The sequence below is a fragment of the Gavia stellata genome, chromosome 9 (genome assembly GCF_030936135.1).
Source record: "Gavia stellata isolate bGavSte3 chromosome 9, bGavSte3.hap2, whole genome shotgun sequence".
NCBI lineage: Eukaryota > Metazoa > Chordata > Aves > Gaviiformes > Gaviidae > Gavia > Gavia stellata.
Genome location: NC_082602.1, coordinates 32,603,443 through 32,624,656, shown reverse-complemented (window position 1 = coordinate 32,624,656; position 21,214 = coordinate 32,603,443). Strand labels below are relative to the sequence as shown.

General features: G+C 35.6%; 1 protein-coding gene across 1 annotated transcript in view; it reads right to left on the bottom strand.

Moving 5' to 3' along the window:
* Positions 1-21,214, bottom strand: part of ATRNL1 (attractin like 1) — a 528,296-nt gene that overhangs the window by 223,175 nt on the left and 283,907 nt on the right. Inside the window, exon 26 of the mRNA XM_059821151.1 lies at positions 5,614-5,692. Within this exon, the coding sequence (XP_059677134.1) occupies positions 5,614-5,692 (79 nt within the window). The remainder of the gene's footprint in view (positions 1-5,613; positions 5,693-21,214) is intronic.

Here is a 21,214-nt window from a genome sequence, read left to right as displayed (position 1 = left end):
GTTCGTATTAGGGTTACCATAGAAATGAGCCTAGAGCTATTGCATGAATTGTTACTGTTATTAAGAAGTAGTCTATTTCAGTTTCATTTGTGTGTTTTTAAGAATCTTTGCATATTCCAGAGAATAAAACTACCTTGATATTAAAATTAAGGGTAGAAAGGTGCGGGGGGGGGGGGGGGGGGGGGGGGGGTTTAAACAAACATAAGCTTATTTAATAAAATGAAGCGATAAGTTGTGTGGCACCCACACACTGTATAAAGCAAGCATTCTCTGTAATTCCATGTTTTTATGCTTGTATATGCTGTTCTTTCAGACAGGCAAATGGTGCACAGCTGACTGTATAATGAAATGCTATATATAAATATGAAAATTCCAATAAAGGAATGATATTAACCTTTAAAGTTAGGCAAGCACTTTACACATATAATACCATGCTTCCAAACATTTTTACATAAATGTGCAATCATGCATTACTTCCTCATTTCTCAAGAGACTTATAGGGTATTACAAGAGGAAATAAGATTCTAAGTCATTTTTTTAAGATATGTAAGCTCTTCGCAGTGTATAATTATAATAATATGTAAAAAAGATATTTTCATAAGAAAAGATGTAAAACTGCATTTTAAGTAATTGACTGTTCCAATATACACAAATGTGTAATGACACACAACACATTAGCACATGAACATATTTTGTGTGTGTCTGTGGGGGGGAGGAAGGGTGAGTCTGTATGGACATCAGTGATTGCATGATTCTGGATTAAAGGTAACAATTCTTTAAAACATCTGGCTGAATGAATAGTACAAAGGGTATCTGAGCAGTAAATGCTTTACCTTATGAAGGACAAATACTTTGCTAAAATACCTCAACTAGAAGTTGTGTGGTTTATAATCCCATCTATATGAGCTTTGTTAGTAAACTGAGTGTAATCTTGTCAGCAAAAAGGAAAGTTTGACACACTATTAATAAGAAATCATTTGGATGCAAATTTATCTGCAGTGTGGTGCCTTTCAATCAGAAATTGTTTATGAAACAAAAACCTTTGAGCCACTAAAAAACTGGCAGGCAACCTATCAACCTTTTCAGTAAAATGATCTATGAACAGATTCTCTTCTACCCATTCTCAACAGAAGATTGAATGAATACTTCAGATATGAAACATGCAGAGACAACAAATAATATTCTCTTCAATTTTCTTATTTAGTAAATGTGGGTGATATATCTTTTTTTGTATAAAGAAGGAAAATAGAATCAGATTGAAACTTCATGGATGGGCTCTTGAGTGAATTCTGTGTATAAAATGCAAGAGGCCTAACAAATCTTTTGGGAGAAAATGACAGCTTTCAGTTTTTCATCCAGTGAACTAACAAGTGAAATTTTACCGAGAAAGGTACTGGTAGAAAGATTTGTGAGTCTGTGGAGGAAAAAGAAGGATGAGAGATTAAAACCTAGAGTACAGATCTGATCTTTTTATGTAGTATAGGACTCTTCTAAAAAATGCTTTGCTGCTTCTAAACTTTGCAATACTTAGGAACTCCTTTAACTTATTTGACAAACAAATATATCTTGCCCTCTGTCTACTCCTACATGAATTTCCATGCTTGCCTGCAAATGTTATCCTGCTCTGTAAGTAGGAATTTGATGTTTGGTACCCATGAGATCGTTCCCAGTTCTTTCTGGTTTGTTTCTCAAGAAAGAATAATGCTTTGGAAATCATCTCATTCTGTATTATTCCTTTCAAGGATCAATCTCTCTCAAATGAGCAATATTTCACTATCTTACTTCAGCCTTTCTTAAAAACCGTTTTTTAAATGTCACAGATCCATGGGAGGGATGGGTGGGGGAATCTGTCAAGGGATGCCAGGCAGGAGGTTGTTCATGTTCTCCTGCTCAAAGTTTCATTGATCTTTTTGGAACTATGAAATAAAAGAAAGATACTTCCCAATTTCTTTCAACCCAGAAGGTCAATAACTTTGATGGTATAAGGTGAGACAGAGTCTATCTGCTGTTTCTTGCTCTTTCAGAAGGCAGGAAAGAATAAGAGAAGCTCAGCCAGGAGTTAAAGTATAAATGTAGATGTTCAAAAAGCCTTAGATAAAGTACATCTTAAGAGGCAGCAATGTAAGTAGGAAAAGATGAGAACCAAAATTTTGTTATGAGTAAAAAAAAATTTACTGAAACTCAAGGACTTGGCTCAGGGAAAAATTATTTCAACTAATTAAACCAAAAGACCAATAGATATGGGAAAAGGGAAGTTAAATTCAGTGTTGACGAACATCAGTTAAAGTCTTATGATTGAACTCGATGATCTTAAAGGTCTTTTCCAACCTAAATGATTCTATGATTTATGATTCTATTTATTTTCATATACATATAGTAGTTTCTTACACGTACATATAATAAAGCCTAAATTCAAATGAACTGTTCAGTAAGATTTGGGCAGCGGAAAGCAAATATTTGCTCAATAAGCAAAGAATTAGGGAAAAAAATGGAGAGAAAATTTCTAAATTTGAGGGAAAATTGAGACATTCCCACTACACAATACAAACAATTGGCTCTTGCTTTGTATTGTATTGAGGCCGTGTTACATTCAATTTGGAATCAATAATGACCCAGTTTAAAGTCAGAAGGCAAAAAAGGACAAAGTTCTGAATTTTCAGCTACACATAGATGTCTACAAAAACTTCAAAAAATTATTTGCTTACCTCACCAGCCTGATAAAATTCATTACTAAAAGATCACAAGAACTGGATAGTAAAGTTTCTCCTCCTCTAGGGGAAAACAGGCTGGGATGAACAATAAATGGATGAACAATAAATAGCTATTAACAGCATGCTTTTTTCATATTTCTTTGTGTTCTTGTTATATTTCACTTATTGTAGCTTGTGTCCATATTAAAGGTAACATCTAGAGAGTCAAACATTCCTGTCTTTGAAATGATGAAAGAGATGGAAAGCTCATCTGCCTAAATGGGTGGGCTTTAAAAGTAGGTACTTCAGAATTCTTTTCAACAATAGATTGGCTTCTACTTGTATGTTATTCATACAATTTATTTGTACCACCTCATTCCAAAGCCTTACAAAAAATGCTACTTATAAAAACAACTTCTCTGATCTAGATTAAAGGAAAATATTATGTGGAGCATTATCGAAAATTTGTATTTGACATGAACTGCTGCTTATGTGCAATAGCAGATTGAAAATAAAGGAGATTTGCTTAAACATTTACAATTCGTAATGCTACCGAACTATAGATACTGTTTCACACCTCATTTAAAATAGGAAGAAATACATACTCATGTAATTTTGAAATTAAACAAGGAATATTTCTGAATAAGAGACAACTAAGTTTCTCTAGTTATATTCAAGGAAAACCAACTATCAGAACTGAAGCATGGACCTCTCAGAGTTTTAATCCAGTTGCCAAGTATTTCTTTCTATTTTGCTCTTCCAGAGAAGCTTATTTATCTTTATGTTGTATTTCTCAGTCACCTTATATGAGCTTTCATACAGTCTTAGAAATGCTCTTGATGACATCAGGAAAATAAAACTTGGAAAACTTCAAAAACTTTCTATATGAGAATGTGTTCTTTATGGCATGATGCCTACAGACCACATTAAAAATAGTGTATTTCACGCATCTAGGAGAGTAACCATGGAAAACAGACTAGACCCCCTACATCTGTAAACTCGTATGTTCATATTTGTTTGTAAACATGTCAATAAAACAACCTTATTAACATGAGAAATGAAATCAAGGAATTGCTACATTCCATCACAATTCAGTGTTGCACAGAACTATTAATGAGTTAAGTATTGAGACAAATTCAAATGAAATATTGATAAGTTGAATAGAATACTGCAGTTTAAAGTAACTTTCATCTGTATTTTGGTAATAACAAATATATGAGCAATTGCCCTTAGAGGGGAATATGCTTAATAATATTGACCTGAATAAAAAAATACCTAAATGAAATAACTATGATAATATACATTTTTCTTTGCAGCACCAGTTCAATGCTAAACCTGGGCATTTGTACACTATAATTTCAGTGAAGGAAAATTCTAAGTGCTAGTTACCTGATGCTTTTAAAGCATATATAAATTCACTGTAGATCTACAGTAAAAAAAAAAAAAAAGTTATTTAAACATTCATAGTGCCAGTATACTAAGAAAAATTAATTTATTAGAGAACGACTTGGCATTTTTTTAAATCTAGATTACAGCACCGTTAAGCAAGTGCTGTTTCTAAAAACTATCAAGATTAGAAGCTTCAAGAGGAAAAAAATCACTGTCTAAAAATTATGCATCTTATTTCTGAGAACAAAATGAAATACAACAACTATCAGTATACGTCATCTTAATCATGCTATATACATGTAACAGTATACATAACCTATGTTTAATCTCATCCAAGTTCAATTGTTTGTTAAACAGGTAAGAACAAACATTTGGGCCAAATTTTCCAACACAGGTATAACAATTTAGACAACAAAAGAATAAGGTGACTTTATATATCAGTACTTATTGAAGAGTTTCAATTGTGCCATGGTTTTAATGACAGAACTACTGATATTAATAGAGAGAGAATTTTGCTTAGAATAAAAAAAAAAACTGACAGAGAATAAAAAATGAAGAAAGTATAAGTACCTTCCAATGACTGTTGATAACAACACAGCCTAAGTCACAGCATCAAATAGCTTCCCAGAAAGTTTGAGATGTTACACTATGATCCTCTGTGTTCTCATCTTACCAATGTTTTTGCACTACTATTTTGAGAATATTGAGAGTACTAAGATGCATTAAACACCATATAACCAGATGGTCAAAACAGGTGATTATTCCTCTGTATTCAGCGGTGGTGCAGCCTCACCTTGAGTATTGTGTGCAGCTCTGGGCCCCACAATTTAAAAAGGATGTTAAGGTGTGAGTGTGTCCAGAGGAGGGCAACAAAGCTGATGAAAGGGCTGGAAGAAATGTCCTATGAGGAGCGGCTAAGGACTCTGGGGTTGTCTAGTTTGGACAACAGGAGGCTGAGGGGCGACCTCATTACTCTCCACAGCTTCCTGAGGAGGAGAAGTGGAGAGGGAGGTGCTGAGATCTTATCCCTGGTATCCAGTGATAGGACGTGTAGGAATGGTTCAAAGCTGCATCAGGGGAGGTTCAGACTTGACATTAGGAAGCATTTATTTACAGAAAGAGTGGTCAAACACTGGAACAGGCTTCACAAAGAGTTGGTTGGTGCTTCCTGCCTGTCAGTGTTTAAGAGGCATTTGGACAATGCTCTTAATAACATGCTTTAACTTTTGGTTAGCCCTGAATTGGTCAGGCAGTTGGACTACATGATCCTTGTAGGTCCCTTCCAACTGAAATATTCTATTCTATTCTATTCTAAGTATTCCACCATAAAGAAAATTTAGCTTTCTGCAAGCTAGTGCTGCAATTTCTTTAGGAGGAAGAAAAAAGTTTTCTTCAGCATAAAATGTGCAGGGTAAAAAAACTGTTTACAAGGATATTGTGTATGCAGGAGAAAGTGGAGGTGTGATTGTTCACCAAAGCTCTCAATCCATTCTGAAAAATAAAGCTACCACAATAATCTTAAAGTTATTGATACCTCTCTCCGTCGAGAAGCCCAACAGGTTTGTTTGATTTTCCAAACGACAGCGGCTACCAGCAGTAAGGATAAGAAACAACTGCAATTACAAAAAAAAAAAAAAGTAATTGTAACATAATGGTCTAAAAAAGCTTGTGTTTTTAGGGTATCAAATACATTTAACTCTGGAAAAAACCCCACAAAAATAGAGGAAAACTACACTCTACCAGGATGACAAACAACAGTCAACCATTCAAGTTCAAGGTCAAAAGAGAATGCACACCTCTGATGCTGTGGTTGTCTCCATAAAATGCTATTACTGTCTCCATTAGCATGGCATAAGCTCCATTACAACCATCCACATACCCACAAGAGTCTCAACAAATATGCACTGCATGTTCCACATTCAGCAGATGGAAAAAGAGGATGAACTATAGCAAAAAAATGGTAACAATCTATACTTCTCTCAGTTTGTGAATTCTGAATAATTTCCTGGGATGCAGGAATGATAACTATGCAGGGAGTATAATTAGTTTGAGGAACCAGGTTTGCACATAACAATAGGTCTGTTTTATCAAATTGAGTACTATAGTGATTCGCCCACGGAAAACATCCCAAAGAACATTATTACGTTTCAGTCCCAAAGACACAACAGAAGAAGAAGAAAAAGAAAATAATCAACATTATTAAACTTCCACAGATCACAATCGGAGCACATGCCTTCTCTCTTGCTCCAATAATTCTGTATTTGTAACATTTAGTCCATAAAGGACTTTGGTAGAAAGATCATTGAACTCTCAACCTCTTTTAGTGACTTTCTGGATACTAACAAAAAGCTTCTAAAGTTGACACCTAATGTAAGCAGTCAGAAGATCTTTTGATTTTTTTAGGCAGTTTTTTATAAAAATATCTGAATTTTCTAGCTGTGTGAAGAACTTTCAGTCATGTTAGCACACCTGCTGTGCACAGTGTTTGCAATTAATACAACCCTGTAACTACTGAATTATACTAGTCACCTGTAATTTTTTTTGCCAAAAAGCTTCAAAATACATTCTTCACTAACATGGGAAATACCAACAATTGCCTGAAGTAGTATAGTTCAGAGGAGTACTGTGCATAAATGCAAAATACAATCATTATCCATGCAGTAACACCATTGTTTCCCTGCATCATGCTGTAAACAGAACTGAAATTATGACTCAGAAGGTACATCTCCAGAAGTAACAGCTCATGGCATTCAATATTTATCCATAATATGGAGATTATTAGAAACCTGTTTGTAGCAACTGTCATTTAACATCACTATTAAGGTAATGGAATGAAAGTGCCCAATCATTCCTTGGTCTGCAAGTAACAGAATCAGCTGTACCACTGAATATTTGACAACAAAAAATACCATTGCTCTGAGTTTGATCAAAAGTCAGTCTCCATAACACAAGCTTTCCTTGTGTTTTTTCCTTTAACTGATGGTTAAAGTAATACAAATTGATATGGCTTTCTATCAGCATCTTGCTCACTTAAAACTCTCTTCACTACGAGCTTTCAAAATTCTTTCTTATCAATTTCTTCTTAGAATACCCTTGAGAAAATCTACCAGACTAAGGCCGAGTTTGAAAGAGAAAAGTACCAAATATATAAAGTGTTTTGGGCATAGAATGCTCAATTAAAATAAAGAGCTTGATTTTTTCCTTAAGAGACTTAGTTCTGTCTGTTTAGCTCCAAGAAGGCTGATTGTTCTGAACCTGAAAGGAAAAAAAATTGTTAAAGGATCTGTTTCTACATGCAAAGTTTGACTTCTCTCTTAATAGCCAATGTCAACCACCAGCATTTTTTCAGCAGTTTTTTAATGTTCTTTGGGACTTAGGGATTTTTATGGAAAGGAAGCTATATTCTCCCTCTCTCCTAGTAGGGCCATTTTAAATACTACGTTGAGCTTTTATTGGTTCTTGGCACAGATCCTTTAAAAAAAAAAAAAAAAGGTGTTTGGAATTTTGATTGGTTCTGATCAATGGATCAGAACAGTTAAACATATCTAAGAACCATTCTGCCAACAGAAAATTGTTGGAAGAGTCAACGAGCTGTAATAAAAGGATACAAGATGTCAAGTACTGGTTCAAGAACCTTGGGGAATTCAGAAGAGAAATCTCAACCTTACACTGTAATGATGCTCGGTATAAATCACCTTTCTACATGGGTCTTTGCTGAAAGGAACTAACGCAGTAAGAACATTTTAATTGATACACCATTTTATTAACACAGTATTTCTTACTAGAAGAACTTCTCTTAAGAGTTTTTCATGACAATTATCTAAGTAGCACAAAGAATGTTGTGACAGAAACTGATCATCAGAGAACATTCACCATTTTGTTTAATGCATCTCTCCAGTTGATGCACTGATTTCACTTTTTAAAATTTGTCTTTGACTATCTCCCTTTCTCCAGTCTTCTTTGAAAGCAAGCACAAGTTGACTGCGAAGTTATATTTGGTGTCTAGGAAAATGCAGAACTAAAAAACTCCACTGACCACTGGAATAGATCAAATTTTGCAGTAATATCTTTTAAGCTTTTTAAACCAATAGTTTCTTACAAATACTATTTCCCAGAAATGTTTTCCCTACCATACCTACTGTCTAGCTAGTAACTGCAACAGATGTTTAGGGGCAACATCAGAGTACTGACATGTTGCTATAAATTAGCATGCTGTGCATGAAGTAAGGGTAAGCCATCTCACTTAGTCTTCTCCTCCTCTCTAGACCTTCCAGAAAAATAAATTAGGGAAACGTCAGCAACTCTGTTTAGAATGATGAAGTCAAAGGTCCTGGAATTTGGAAAAGATGAATGCATTCAAGAGAGCTGGACACAAGAAACTACGACAGCCTTGTACTGTGCGACTGCTTCATTATGACCAGGAACGGAATCTCTTTCCTGAGAAAATTCTGACCTTCACATTTAATAATTTCTTGAAAAATTCTCTTAAGCTAGGAGAAGAACTTGAGAGTTCTGGCTGAAAAACTTCAGCCAAATGGCTGCTGTATTCCGTACGTCAATGGAGCTGGGTCACACATTGAACTTTCCTGGCATCAGTCAAAACATTGTTTAGTTTACATGCAACATCAGACTCAAAACCAAGTGTTTCAAAGTCACACCCATAAAATAATATAAATCATTGGAAATTACAGTGTTGATAATGTGAAATGTTTACTTAAGGCTTTTGTATGATCTTTTCTTGGCAAGTAAGCATGAAATATTTGATTTTCTCCTCCCTTTTTTTTAATAAAAATAATCAAAAGGGAAAAAAAAAATCAAAATTCATGTTAATGAAGAGAAAACAGACATGGAAATTAGATTTTGTCAAACTAACCTGGTTCCAGGCTGTGGTGAGATAATAGCCTTGGTTTATTTAGGACAATAAAAATTAAAACTGACTGCAAAGGATCTCACAATATTGAGTGACTTGGCAATAAAGTAAGAGAAAGAAATTCAGTGCCAATGAACTGAAGGCAATGTGCACAAGTAAAAGCAAAACCTCTAGCTACAAGTACACAATGATAGGTTCTAAATTAGCAATTACCACGCAAGAAAATGGTCTTGAAGTCGTTGCAGATAGTTCTTTGAACATATCAACTGAATGTTCAGTGGCAGTCAAAGCAGCAAATAGGATGTAAGGAGAGATTAGAAAAGGAATAAAGAACAAAACAGAAAGCATTGGGATGCCAGTGCATAAATCTATAGTGTGTCTGTATCTTGAAGCACCCATCACCTCAACACAAAGTTGAACTAAAAGTGTATGAAGGAGTACAGTCCACTTGGCTAGGGGAATGGAATGGTAGTAGAAATAAGCTCTTTTTTGTTTTGAAACAATAGGGAGTTGAAAGGAGACATTAACATCACAGGGAAACAGTATAACAGCAGGACAAGTATAGATAGATGCTCTCCAATCCCCCAGTATACTTCTTAGCTCTTTCTTGAGACAGAGATATAAGAGAAGAAAGCACAATCACAAATAGCGTGGCACAACAGAGATCAGTGCAGTGCAAAATAATTGAATTAAAAATTGGCCAGCTGACAGCTAAAAAGGAAATTGTCAGAGGGGCACCAACATCAGGAAAGGAAATCTCTAGCTGGATTTGCAAGGTTCCCAGAGTATCAGATCAGTCAGTTTTGACGAGACTGATATATAATAGCTGAGAGGTCTATGCATGACACAAAGACTGAAAAAAAAAATGGTTAACGGTAATGAGGACAAAGAAATCATACAGTGTGCCAAATGGTCAATTGCACCTATTTCAGCAGTTTTTTTATTTTTTATTTTTTTAAATTTCAGCAATTTTTTTAAAATGACTGCTAAGTTGTATTTACAAGGACAAGGAATCCAGGCCTCATTTACAGAGCAAAGGATACGTATTCCCCTTGAAATGAAGCAATTCTCAAAATAATTTACAGATCAGTGTGAATGACCAACTCAGTATGAATTGCTGCTGGGATGCTAAAATAAAAAAGATTAAAACAACCTTAAATACTCAGATGCGCAATAGTAAACAGCACTTGGGAGAGGAATTTATCACTCTACAAGGTATTGCCAAAACCGATACTATCAGACTTGTTCTTGAAATTCTGGTATTTGCATTTTTTAAAGGAGGTTGGAAACATGGAGCGAATAGAGAAAAGAATCACAAAAAATATTCAAAGGTTGGAGAAAATCTTTTACTGACAGTGACTTAACAAGCTCGATCATTTCACTTTTCAACAAGATCAAGTGGTGACTTGCCTACAGTGTGTACGTGTTTCCATGGGGAGAAAATACCAAGGCTCTCATTCCTCTGGCACAGAAACGCATGGTAAGAAACAATGGCTGGAAGCAGACACATTTGAATTAAACTCAGACATTATTACGATTTATTTTCTGTATCATAAAATAATGTTACCTATACTGAAAAAAGAAGATTTGGCTATGCTGCAATGACCACATAATCTAAGATACAGAAGATGGATGGATGGCAAACAGGGAGTACAAAAAATAAATGTGCTTACAGAGACTCGTCCACATGGTCATAGATTTGGTCCACCATTTCTGACTCTAGTTGAGACTCTGAATGACAGCGAATAAACAGATAAATGCCTTTGCGATGCAGATGCCTTATGAAATGCTGACCCAGAGTACAGAGTGAATGACTTTCTGCACTTAGGAATGTAAATCTTCCCAATAAGACAATTATCATGCTAAGACACACTTAAAACCACAGCAGCCCAAGAATTATCAGGATTTTGTAGTCTCTAGAACAAAGAAAAGATCTCTGCCAGAAGATAATGACATAGCTTTCCACTGTTGCCCCTTCAAACCATGTGGAACGAAATAGGGGGAAACACTAAAAAAGCACGCTTGGAAACGAGCAGTTTGTCACCAGTGGCGTGTATTACAGGCTGATTGAAAGTTACTGTCTTAGTATTAAGTAGGAGACAATAAACAATTAGAGAATGGATGAACTGAAGAGGAAGCCCTGAATATAAGTAGTTTATGTCCAATGCAGCAGAGGGAAGTGGCCAAGGAAGGGCTGCAAGAGAACAACAGGGTCTAGCAGTAAGGTCTAGGCCAGACAGATGATCCTTCCAGAAGGGCTCTAGGTACTATGAAAAGAGAAGTACTGGTTTAATAGAACACAGAAAAGGAAAACTGCAAGGAATAATTGCTGCCTGCATAACTATTTTTGTAAAGTACAGAGTAAATTTTTAACTTCCGGAGGTAGTATTTAGAGATATTTAGTGCCGTTCACAGACCTGGCTGAGGAGTGAGAGGGCAGTGTTCTCCATAACCAAGAAAGGATTTTCTGTGCGTGGGATTAGGAGGCAGACTAAAAACTAAGATTAATGACTAGCACAAACTCTAAAGGGAATTAGTGGATATGTTGCTGCTGGGTATCTGCAAATTAAAACAAAACCTGTAGATCATCTTTAAACGACCTCAATTTACAGGGATAAATACAGGGGAAAATCTGTGAAAGGTAATGGTCAGTGTGGTTGGACTAGATGAATTAATGACACAGTTGTGCCTTAAGCTCTATGAATGCATTCTAAATACACTGTACAATTCCTTTTTTTTCATTATGTATTAATGCCTGTAAGTAAGTTACATATTGTATCAAAAGAGTACTTGCATTAAAATGAAATAATTTACTTATTTTTGCAGTGACATAAAAGGAACTGTTTCATGAATTAAACATAAATATTTTAAGGACCAATATGGTAAATGGAAGGTAAACAGAACAAAACAAAATGTTCCATCCTTCACTATTTCTTTTCTCATTCTCTTATTATTTAACATGCAAAGAGAAATTAAGATGTCCAAAAATGTATGTAAACATTCATGCATGAATAATTGTTGTTTCTATGATTTTACTTAAGCCACTAATTTGCATAATATTTCAGTATAAATTTCCACATTGGATGAAAGCAAACACTTTTTTCAAACTTTACCTTAAATCTAGTATACTTCTAATTCTAATAAAATTAAAAATTGTGTGGGATCCTACTTCAAGCACCCATCACAACTACTCATCTTACGACAGGGGACAAAGTACAGCAGCTCCACACAGCTGAGCGTGGTGCAGAGTCCCTAAGCCACCCCCAGTTAAGCCCACCTTTGGAGCAGCATATCTGTGCCAGCACAGCTTCTCAAGACTATCCTAACAACTCACAAGAAAAGTGATGGTCTGCTAGCTCGACTGCAGCATCACACTAAGACTGTTATACAGTCACCATGCTCAAACACATGTGGCAGACATGTCCTTAGATTCCTAGGGGAATGCCTGCATTGCTGGTTTAGTCTGGATCTGGAGTGGGACTTTGGAACGAATCCCCTGATTGGCACCACTGTTGTGCTTTGGCTCATACTGGGGAGCAATCTTGGAGCTCACGATGTAGAAACCGAACTGGAAGATGTGCAACGTACATTCCAGACACAAATAGGCTTTCAGTCCGTGGAACTAAACTAGAGCGAGTCCAAAGCAAAAAAAAGACAAGATGCATATAGTGTGGATGTCAGGTCCTCAGCACCATTTTACTCAACAGATGATCTCCTATTTGTCCACACTGCTTACTAACAGAGACATAAGCACCCAAAGATTACTTTCATAAAGTTATTTAGGTGCATAGCAGTCTCACTGACTGCCCACATGTGTATACTTACACATGCTCCTCCCAAGTCTTTTTTTGAAAATAGGAGTTGGGCCATCAAGGCAACTAGTGCTTAATTACTTGAACCTTGCTGTGCTGAGTGAGACAATAGTTAAATATCCCTCCAGATCCACAAACCTCTTGCCCATTGATCTCACTTTTTTTGCCAAGAGCACAAAAATGTACACTTCACTAAACAACAATCTTAACAGTGACCCTACACTGTATTCATGTTTCTCCTTTGTACTAACTACAGTATTTTTAAACATGAACCAAAAAAAATAGTATTTACTAAAAAAAAATTATGACAAAAATCTTTTTAATGTACATACATGCAAAGAAAACAAGTCTCATATCTAAGTTAATATTTTTAAATTAATATTGCAAAAGTTTCCTAACAGATCACTGGTTTTCTAAGAACTGTTTTTCTGACATATTATTTACTATCTTTTTATTGGCAAATAGAGCACATTTTAATAGATACGTTGTAAAGCAAGCACAATTCTAAAATAAAAATAATGGAATAATTATTTTTCTGAAACCGTGACTTCAAATAGCAATCATTGTCACAGCAATTGATTTCTCTCGTTGCACTTGACAAGAACATTGTGTTTATGATTATGCTGTGCTGGGTTCAGCCATCCTTACTTGTGTTAACTAATATACACATGACAAGCAGATTTCAACAGCATTATCTGAAGTACAAAGCACTGTAAGCATAATATTAGGAGTCTGATATGTATGAGAGCAGTCTAAGTCTTTTTATGTTTTTAATGATTAATTAAATTGCTCTGAATCACACAGTTTTACAAACACTGTTACAAGTAGGAATATTTCAATGATTAGCAATTCTGAATGATTCTGGGACTGAAGCGTTACGGTTCCAAATTAAAATCTGTGAAGACTGAGAGGAAAGTAGTCCTGGCTAACAGTGGAGCAGGCTATGCAGCTTCCAGTCCATGTTAACGCAGTGTGTGGGGTCAGGGTGATAAATCTTGGCTGACCCCGCGGAGCCAAGACATATCAGCCCGTAGTGCTTCTTTCCTGGTCCAAGGGAGCTCTGGCTGCCACAGCCAGTGAAACACACTGCCTACCAAGCCACCATTACCATCTGGGTGATTCAGGAATGTCCTCTTTTTCTTGCTGCTCGTGAGGAATACTACCAGCACCAGCAGCTCCCTGCCCCAGCAGGGCTTTTTTCCTCTTATGTCAGCCTAGATCTATGTCCCATTCTGAGTCAGATTTTTCCTGCCCCTTCTGTTTTACTAAAGCAATAGCTCCTGAGCTCCAACTTTCCCCCCGTTTCTCCCTGAAATACAGGAACCCAAGGGAAATTTAATTCAACTGTGAACCTTCTAATCTTAAAGCCGTACAAAGGGTTCAAACTCTTGGTTCTTGCTTTCTGAACTGGAAAGTGAAAGAAATGTCTGAATATGAAGTAAATTATCTATGATGGTATTTTAAACTTCAAGTATTACCAAAAATCATTTAAATGCAAATTTGTATTTATTTATTTGTGTGAAATGGCATTCACACAAGTTAAGCAACATCTTTCAAGTTCATTTGAAACTAATTACATGGATAATTCTTCTTATCCAAATGACAGTGATTAAAACGCTACTTTTGGATGACAATCCTGAAAATCTCTATATTCCCATAAATAAATCTTGCATGAAGTGTCTCATGAAAGTCACATAATTGCCTCTAAAATTCACTTCTCACCAACCTTCTACTAATCTGGTCCTCCAGGCAGAAGCCTATGTTTGGTACGAATGCAAGGTACAGGATATCCACATTAGATTTGTTTTACTGTGTCATGTTTGATTAACAGGAACCACATCTGCACAGAGATGCAGTTCATAAAATTACTGAACAAGGTTTTAAAGACTTAAAAACGTTACAAAAGCATAATGGAAATACCTTAGCTCATGGATTAAAAAATACATTCATATATGTACAGTCAACTGAAAGCATTTTTCTTTAATATATGCAAAACTTTTTAAAGATGGCAATAGAAAATCTCTATACCCTTTTCTCCAGTTCACACAGCAAAGTAATTGCCATGAACAACTCTGCAGGTATAGAAAACACTAATACATAGTTATTCTAAGGTGAGAAAAGGCTGACAGTGTATACAATAGGGATCAGAATTTAGAATAAACTGAATTGTTAAATGGTATAAGCTTTTCTATTTATTTGAGTATTTAACATGTATTTAAAAAAAAAAAAAGTTAACCCAAAAGAATAGGTTTCAATCATTTCAGATTCCTGCATTTCAACACAGTGTTCTTCAATGCCAGCCTAACACCTATCAGGTATCGTCAGTGCAGACTCAAGTTATACCCCAAGGAAACATCAAACCTTTGTGAAGATTTCCACCTAGTACCGGAGCACTCCTTTTAACTGAGGAGATCAGGAGCACACATCTAAAGAATTTTTTACTCCTGGTGTAGGAAAATACTAGAATTCTTATTTTCATAGAATCATAGAATCATTTAGGTTGGAAAAGACCTTTAAGGATCATCAAGTCCAACCGTAAACCTAACACTGCCAAGTCCACCGTTAAACCATGTCCCTAAGCGCCTCATCCACATGTCTTTTAAATACCTCCAGGGATGGTGACTCCACCACCTCCCTGGGCAGCCTGTTCCAGTGTCTGACAACCCTTTCAGTGAAGATATTTTTCCTAATATCCAATCTAAACCTCCCCTGGTGCAACTTGAGGCCATTTACTCTTGTCCTATCACTAGTCACTTGGGAGAAGAGACCAACACCCACCTCTCTGCAACCCCCTTTCAGGTAATTGTAGAGAGCAGTAAGGTCTCCCCTCAGCCTCCTCTTCTCCAGACGGAACAACTCCGGTTACCTCAGCCGCTCCCCATAAGACTTGTGCTCCAGACCCCTCACCAGCTTCATCACCTTTCTCTGGACACGCTCCAGCACCTCAATGTTCTTGTAGAGAGGGGCCCAAACCTGAACACAGCATTCGAGGTGTGGCCTCACCAGTGCCGAGTACAGGGGGACAATCACTTCCCTACTCCTGCTGACCCTTGCTTTCATAACATCTGTCTCTTAGAATCACACACAAACTGAATATTTCTGCTTGGAAACAGATGTAACTGGTACTTATCTCACTTAGAATAAAATAAAAGGAAGAAGGAAGGCTGAGATGGAGCCACAGACAGAGTAATTGGGCTGTCGAGTAAAAAGTCAGTTCAGAAAGTATCTCAACACATTCTCTTTCCCCGGCAGATGAGACATTGATCATTGATGATCCCAAGCTTTTTAACTAAAATATTTTCAGAGACAATGGGCTAGGAGGGGACTCTATTCCCACATAATAAATTCCTGGTTTTCTGTACATTAGAATCAGAGAGATTAGATGTTTTTATGAAGCAAAGAGAAGTTAAGCAGATCAGTGTAACAGATCTTTCTACAGAACTTCATCTCCCACATAACAGATGGATATGAAGATGAAAATTTATTACTATCTTGGAGGACTATTATTGACTATGGCAGGAAGACTGTAAAGGAATCCCTCAGAAAAGATCTTATTCCCTGGCCTTATGAAGAAAAATACCTGGAAAACACAGGGATATTGTAACTTATTTTAAAGAAAAGAGCCCTACTGAAATCTCAGACACAGCCTAGCTTTAAAGATATCACATAAGTGCATCACTACACTGGCCACTACAGGAGGCACACTCAGACACAAGCAAAAATTCTTAAGTGATTTTTTTTTTTAAAATGGTAGATAGTGCTTAAATCTCAGAACTTGACATAACATTTTTGAATCACTAGTACTCAGGTGAGTGTGGAATTTTATATCCTCTAGCAGTATCTGATCCAAGCATTAATTCTTTTAGCATATGACCTGTGTTACAGCTATATCTTAGAAAGTATTCAAAGTAAAGCCCCTTTAAGAAATCACCTCCTATATGGCTACATGCTCAATCTTCTGAAATCCCAAATCAAACAATTGATTCCAACTCCACAAAGGTAGTACTAGCTTTTTAGGTGCTTCCTGAACAACTCTAACCTGACTGTGATCATGAGGTGATACTGTCAATCTGCTGCAGCTGGAATCTGTTGCATAGTTCGTACCTTTTTTCTTTTTTGAGGAATTCTCATTAACTAACCATCAGGCCATCTCTAGCCGCCCAGCCAAACAACCACCAAAAAGTAAGTAAGGACATATGTGATCCAAGCTCACTATTACTTCCACAAGGTGAGTCTGAATTATCCCAATAATTCAATTATTTTCTAAAATATCCAAGAAGTTTGCACCACAGCCACCTGGACCACTTAGGTATGTACACTGTGACTCCACTAAAAAAAAAAACCATTAAGTATACCTGTGTGAAACATATGCAAATATATATTTTATATATATAAAAATAAAATAAAATCATGTAGGATTATGGGAAAAGAATGGAGTTATAGAATGTGATTGTTTTACTGCTTAGATAAATAGCAGTATAAGTAACAACAACAAAAATCAAAGAAAAGTGTATGAGCTGCCTCTACTCCAGTACTTCTACCCAGAACACCAATATTGAATGGGGCAGCACAGTATTCATGGCAGGTATTCATGGACTGAATCACCCACACACTGACACTTAGCAGCACAATGCATGCCCGTGTATAAAACAAATTATAACCAAAGGATTAGATGCACAGGCTGAGATGGTCCAGCTGTTTTGCATGTATAGTGTTTTGGAAGTAATGAAGATTTATTATAGTAAAAGACACTTGTTACCTTTAGGTGGCCTATTGGCCATGGTAAATGTTTTTGATGGTAGCAGCCTTTCTGTTTTGAGACTGATTTTGGCAGTGGAGATCTGTAGTATTGCAGAGGAGCCAAAATAAAGGTCATGGGCAAATGAGAGCAGTATCCCTGTGCCGTGGAGCTTTCTGACTGGTTTCCACAGGACCACTGGATGTGGTGGCACAGAACATTTGGACTGCTCTACTGAAGTTAAAAGAAATACATGAAAGGGAAATGAGCCTTAAAAAAACAGTATACTGCCAAAAGCACACTGTAAGAAGTCTCTAGAGGAGCACATTTAAAATTACTATTAAAAATGTAACCAAAATAATTTTGTTGAGGAAGAAGAGCAGAATTAAGTAAAATAATAAACTAAAACGTCGATAATGGTATTAATAAAGCTTTGCAATTTAAGCTCTGAACGCATAACTGGGGAGATTAAAGTATCAATGGTATCGACTGCATTTTATATAAATTATATTTTAAAGTAAGCAGCATTAATGAAATATCAATACAAAACATATTAGTTTATTAGTAAGAACAGCTACAACATCCATGTAAAATCGTTTATTAATATATATTGAATGTAGAAAACCAACTTAATCCTTCATCTCCTAAGGCATAAACTCCTATAATAGTTTAAAATAATCTCTGACAACTGCCCCTACAAACCCTGGGTTTATTGGCCTTTGCTGTATAATGAAACATCAAAATACTTTTTGAAGGTAAGGAAGAATAAAATGGGTTTGAGCACGGAATTTGCAGGAAAACGATTATGGAAAAAAAAGTATTGACTATTTCATTATGTACATGTGCTGAAACATTACAGAGAATGTAGGGGGGTTTTAAATAACTTTATTAAATAAAATAATTATATAAAAGTAACTGTGTAATGTATAAATGCACACATACATATTTTACATTTCTATTTTCCTACATGCATAAATAATTTATGTATATATACATAAAGCTGTCTTTTCATATTAAATATACCATGAGCCATACCAGAAGCTACTATAGTAATGTATGAATGAATGATCAGTTATGCAAACAGCCTTTATGTACAACTAAAAAGGGAAAATGGATATAGTGTACATCAGGACGCTATTTGGAAGAGCAACGTTCACATTTCATTCTGCCAATACAATATCAAACAAAAGTGAACCATTTAAAAGGACTCTGAAATGTATTACGCAATAAAGCTCTAGATGTGAACTTTAACTCTCAGCAGTTCATCCTTTCACCTCTTTGAAGCAGCAAATAAAGAAGATTTACAATCAAAGGGGTTTAATCTAACATAAACTGAAATTAATCTCCATAGAATAAATAGAACATCACACCCATAAAGTGTGATTATGTTTCTTTTACTCACGGAAAAGACTTTCATATTTCATATAATTTTATGATTTTGCCCTTCATGGGTGAAATACTCTATATTTCTCTCACCAAATGATGTTGTATATAAAAAATCCAGACCCAAAAAGGGGGGGAAAAAAGTGTCCACTAAATTTGCAGACAAATTATGAAATACAGAATTTAATATTTTCTGCAGTAACTTTCAAGAAGAATTAGAAATTGAATATATTGTTTCTATTTAAAAATGGATGTGCCATCAATTCAGCTTTTTTGCAATGATTTTGCTTATTTATAATAATAATTTAAGATTTAAATTTAAAGGGGGAAAAGACTCATTTATTCTAATTATGGTCAATTAGTGAATTTCGGGAAGGAGGACTGCCAACCAATGCCACATTTCAGCAGCCTTCCAAACCAAAATATTCACATTATTTCAAGAAAATTTTTTATGCTTTTCCCTCATTCTTGTTTTTCACTGCACTGTTTCTCTAGTGCAGATGTTATCCTTTGATAATAAATCACAGAAATATAAAATACACTTAGAGACCCACCAAGCCATGTCAGCATTGTTTAGCATATTGGACTCAAATGTAATCAAGAAATTTAATAAATTGCTAAAGGGTTTTTCCCTTCATTATTTAACATTTCCAGTACATTTTCCAGGCGAATATATTTGAAGTGGTAGGAGTAAAAAAGTCATAAATATCCTTATTGAATGCCCTATTAACATGACAATTTCCTGAAGACAGAGTAAGGATTTTTAGATTTCCAAGCCAAAGAAGTATCATTATTGTTCTGAAATTGCACTATATAAAGAATAGAAAACCCCTGATATGCCTCAACCTGATATTTATAATTTCTCCTGAAAAGACTCAAAACATATACGGAAAGAAATATAATTTTGAAACTGTAGAAGGTTTTCCTAAAATATCACAAAATACTGAGCGCACAGAAAACCAATTATGATATAAAACATAATTGGGCCACATATGCAGATTAAATTCAGATTTAAAAATATGAATAGATGATGTAACTAATTTTTAATGTGTAATTATTAGTGCGGCTTTTGGAGTCCACAGCAGTTTCCATAATTTTGCTTCTTATTGACAAAATGTACCCCCACCATTGAACCCCAATAAATAAACTAAGAAAACCCAAAATCTTCCACACAAAATGCTTCATTTGGTACCTGGAAATTTTACTGGAATATTTTTATTAATATTCCATTAAGAAAGCTCATTAGATGAATTCCTTTGAATTCAGATGTGTCTTCTCAAAAGTAATAACTAGATTTAATATTTTAGTATCTATGAAATCCACAGCATAACACACAGTCTAGTATTTTTCTCTCTTTCTGTGATTTATTACAACTGAACGCAAGGACTCTGACTATTTCTCTACTGCCATAAACAGATTGCTCATTTCTTCGATGTCACTCACTTCACAGCATGCCGTACCGACTGCGTCTGCAAAGACAGCCTGGCAGAGTGCTTGAGAAAGCCGCTTGTCACTTGCTGTAACGGACAATGACATTATTGCCTAAAGGAATACCCTACTATTTTTTACTTCCTTTATGTTTTGTTATTATTTTTCTTCATCAGCTTTCGCCCCACTTCACTATATACTTACATCTGGAAACAAACTTCTGAAGTTAACTTTGCATCTGGTGCATATACCCTGTCATAAGAAGACAGAATCGCTTCTCTTTTGAATGAAAATAACAAAAGCAAAATTTCAAGTCCATTTATCACAGATGAAAACCTGTTCTAGTTCTTTCGTTTAAAGTACAGTGGACTGGAGCTTCATAAAAAAGTGACCAGGATTAAGCACTCTAGAAGACAAATAGCTGTGAGTGCCAATGTTGTTTTAGTCTAAGAAAACAACTGACTAATTGGATTTAAGAAAATACAACATAAAATGTGGAGAATCAAAACACAAACACAATATGAATTATCTATGATGCTTCTTAGGAAACAAAATACAACGCAGCTGTAAAAAGACGTATCCCTGAAAGGAGAATATTACAGAACTCTCTCAGAGTAAGGGAGCCTGCAAAGTACTGAGTCTTCAAAAAAGGCATACTTTCTTCAGGAGTCTTGGGAAGTATATTTCAGGTGCCACCTTCAGAGACCTCTGGGGTGAACACTACTACGTAAGTGGCAGCTTTGATTCCAATGGGATTTTGCAAAAAGCAGAAGTGACAAACTGTTTTTTGGAGTGCTAGGCTACAGCACCATGCACAATGAAGAGTGAGTGCAATTTAAGGTTTTCTTTTTTTTTTTTTCTCCCCCTAAAAAAGGCTAGGAAGAAAAGAAAGGAAATCTTTCAA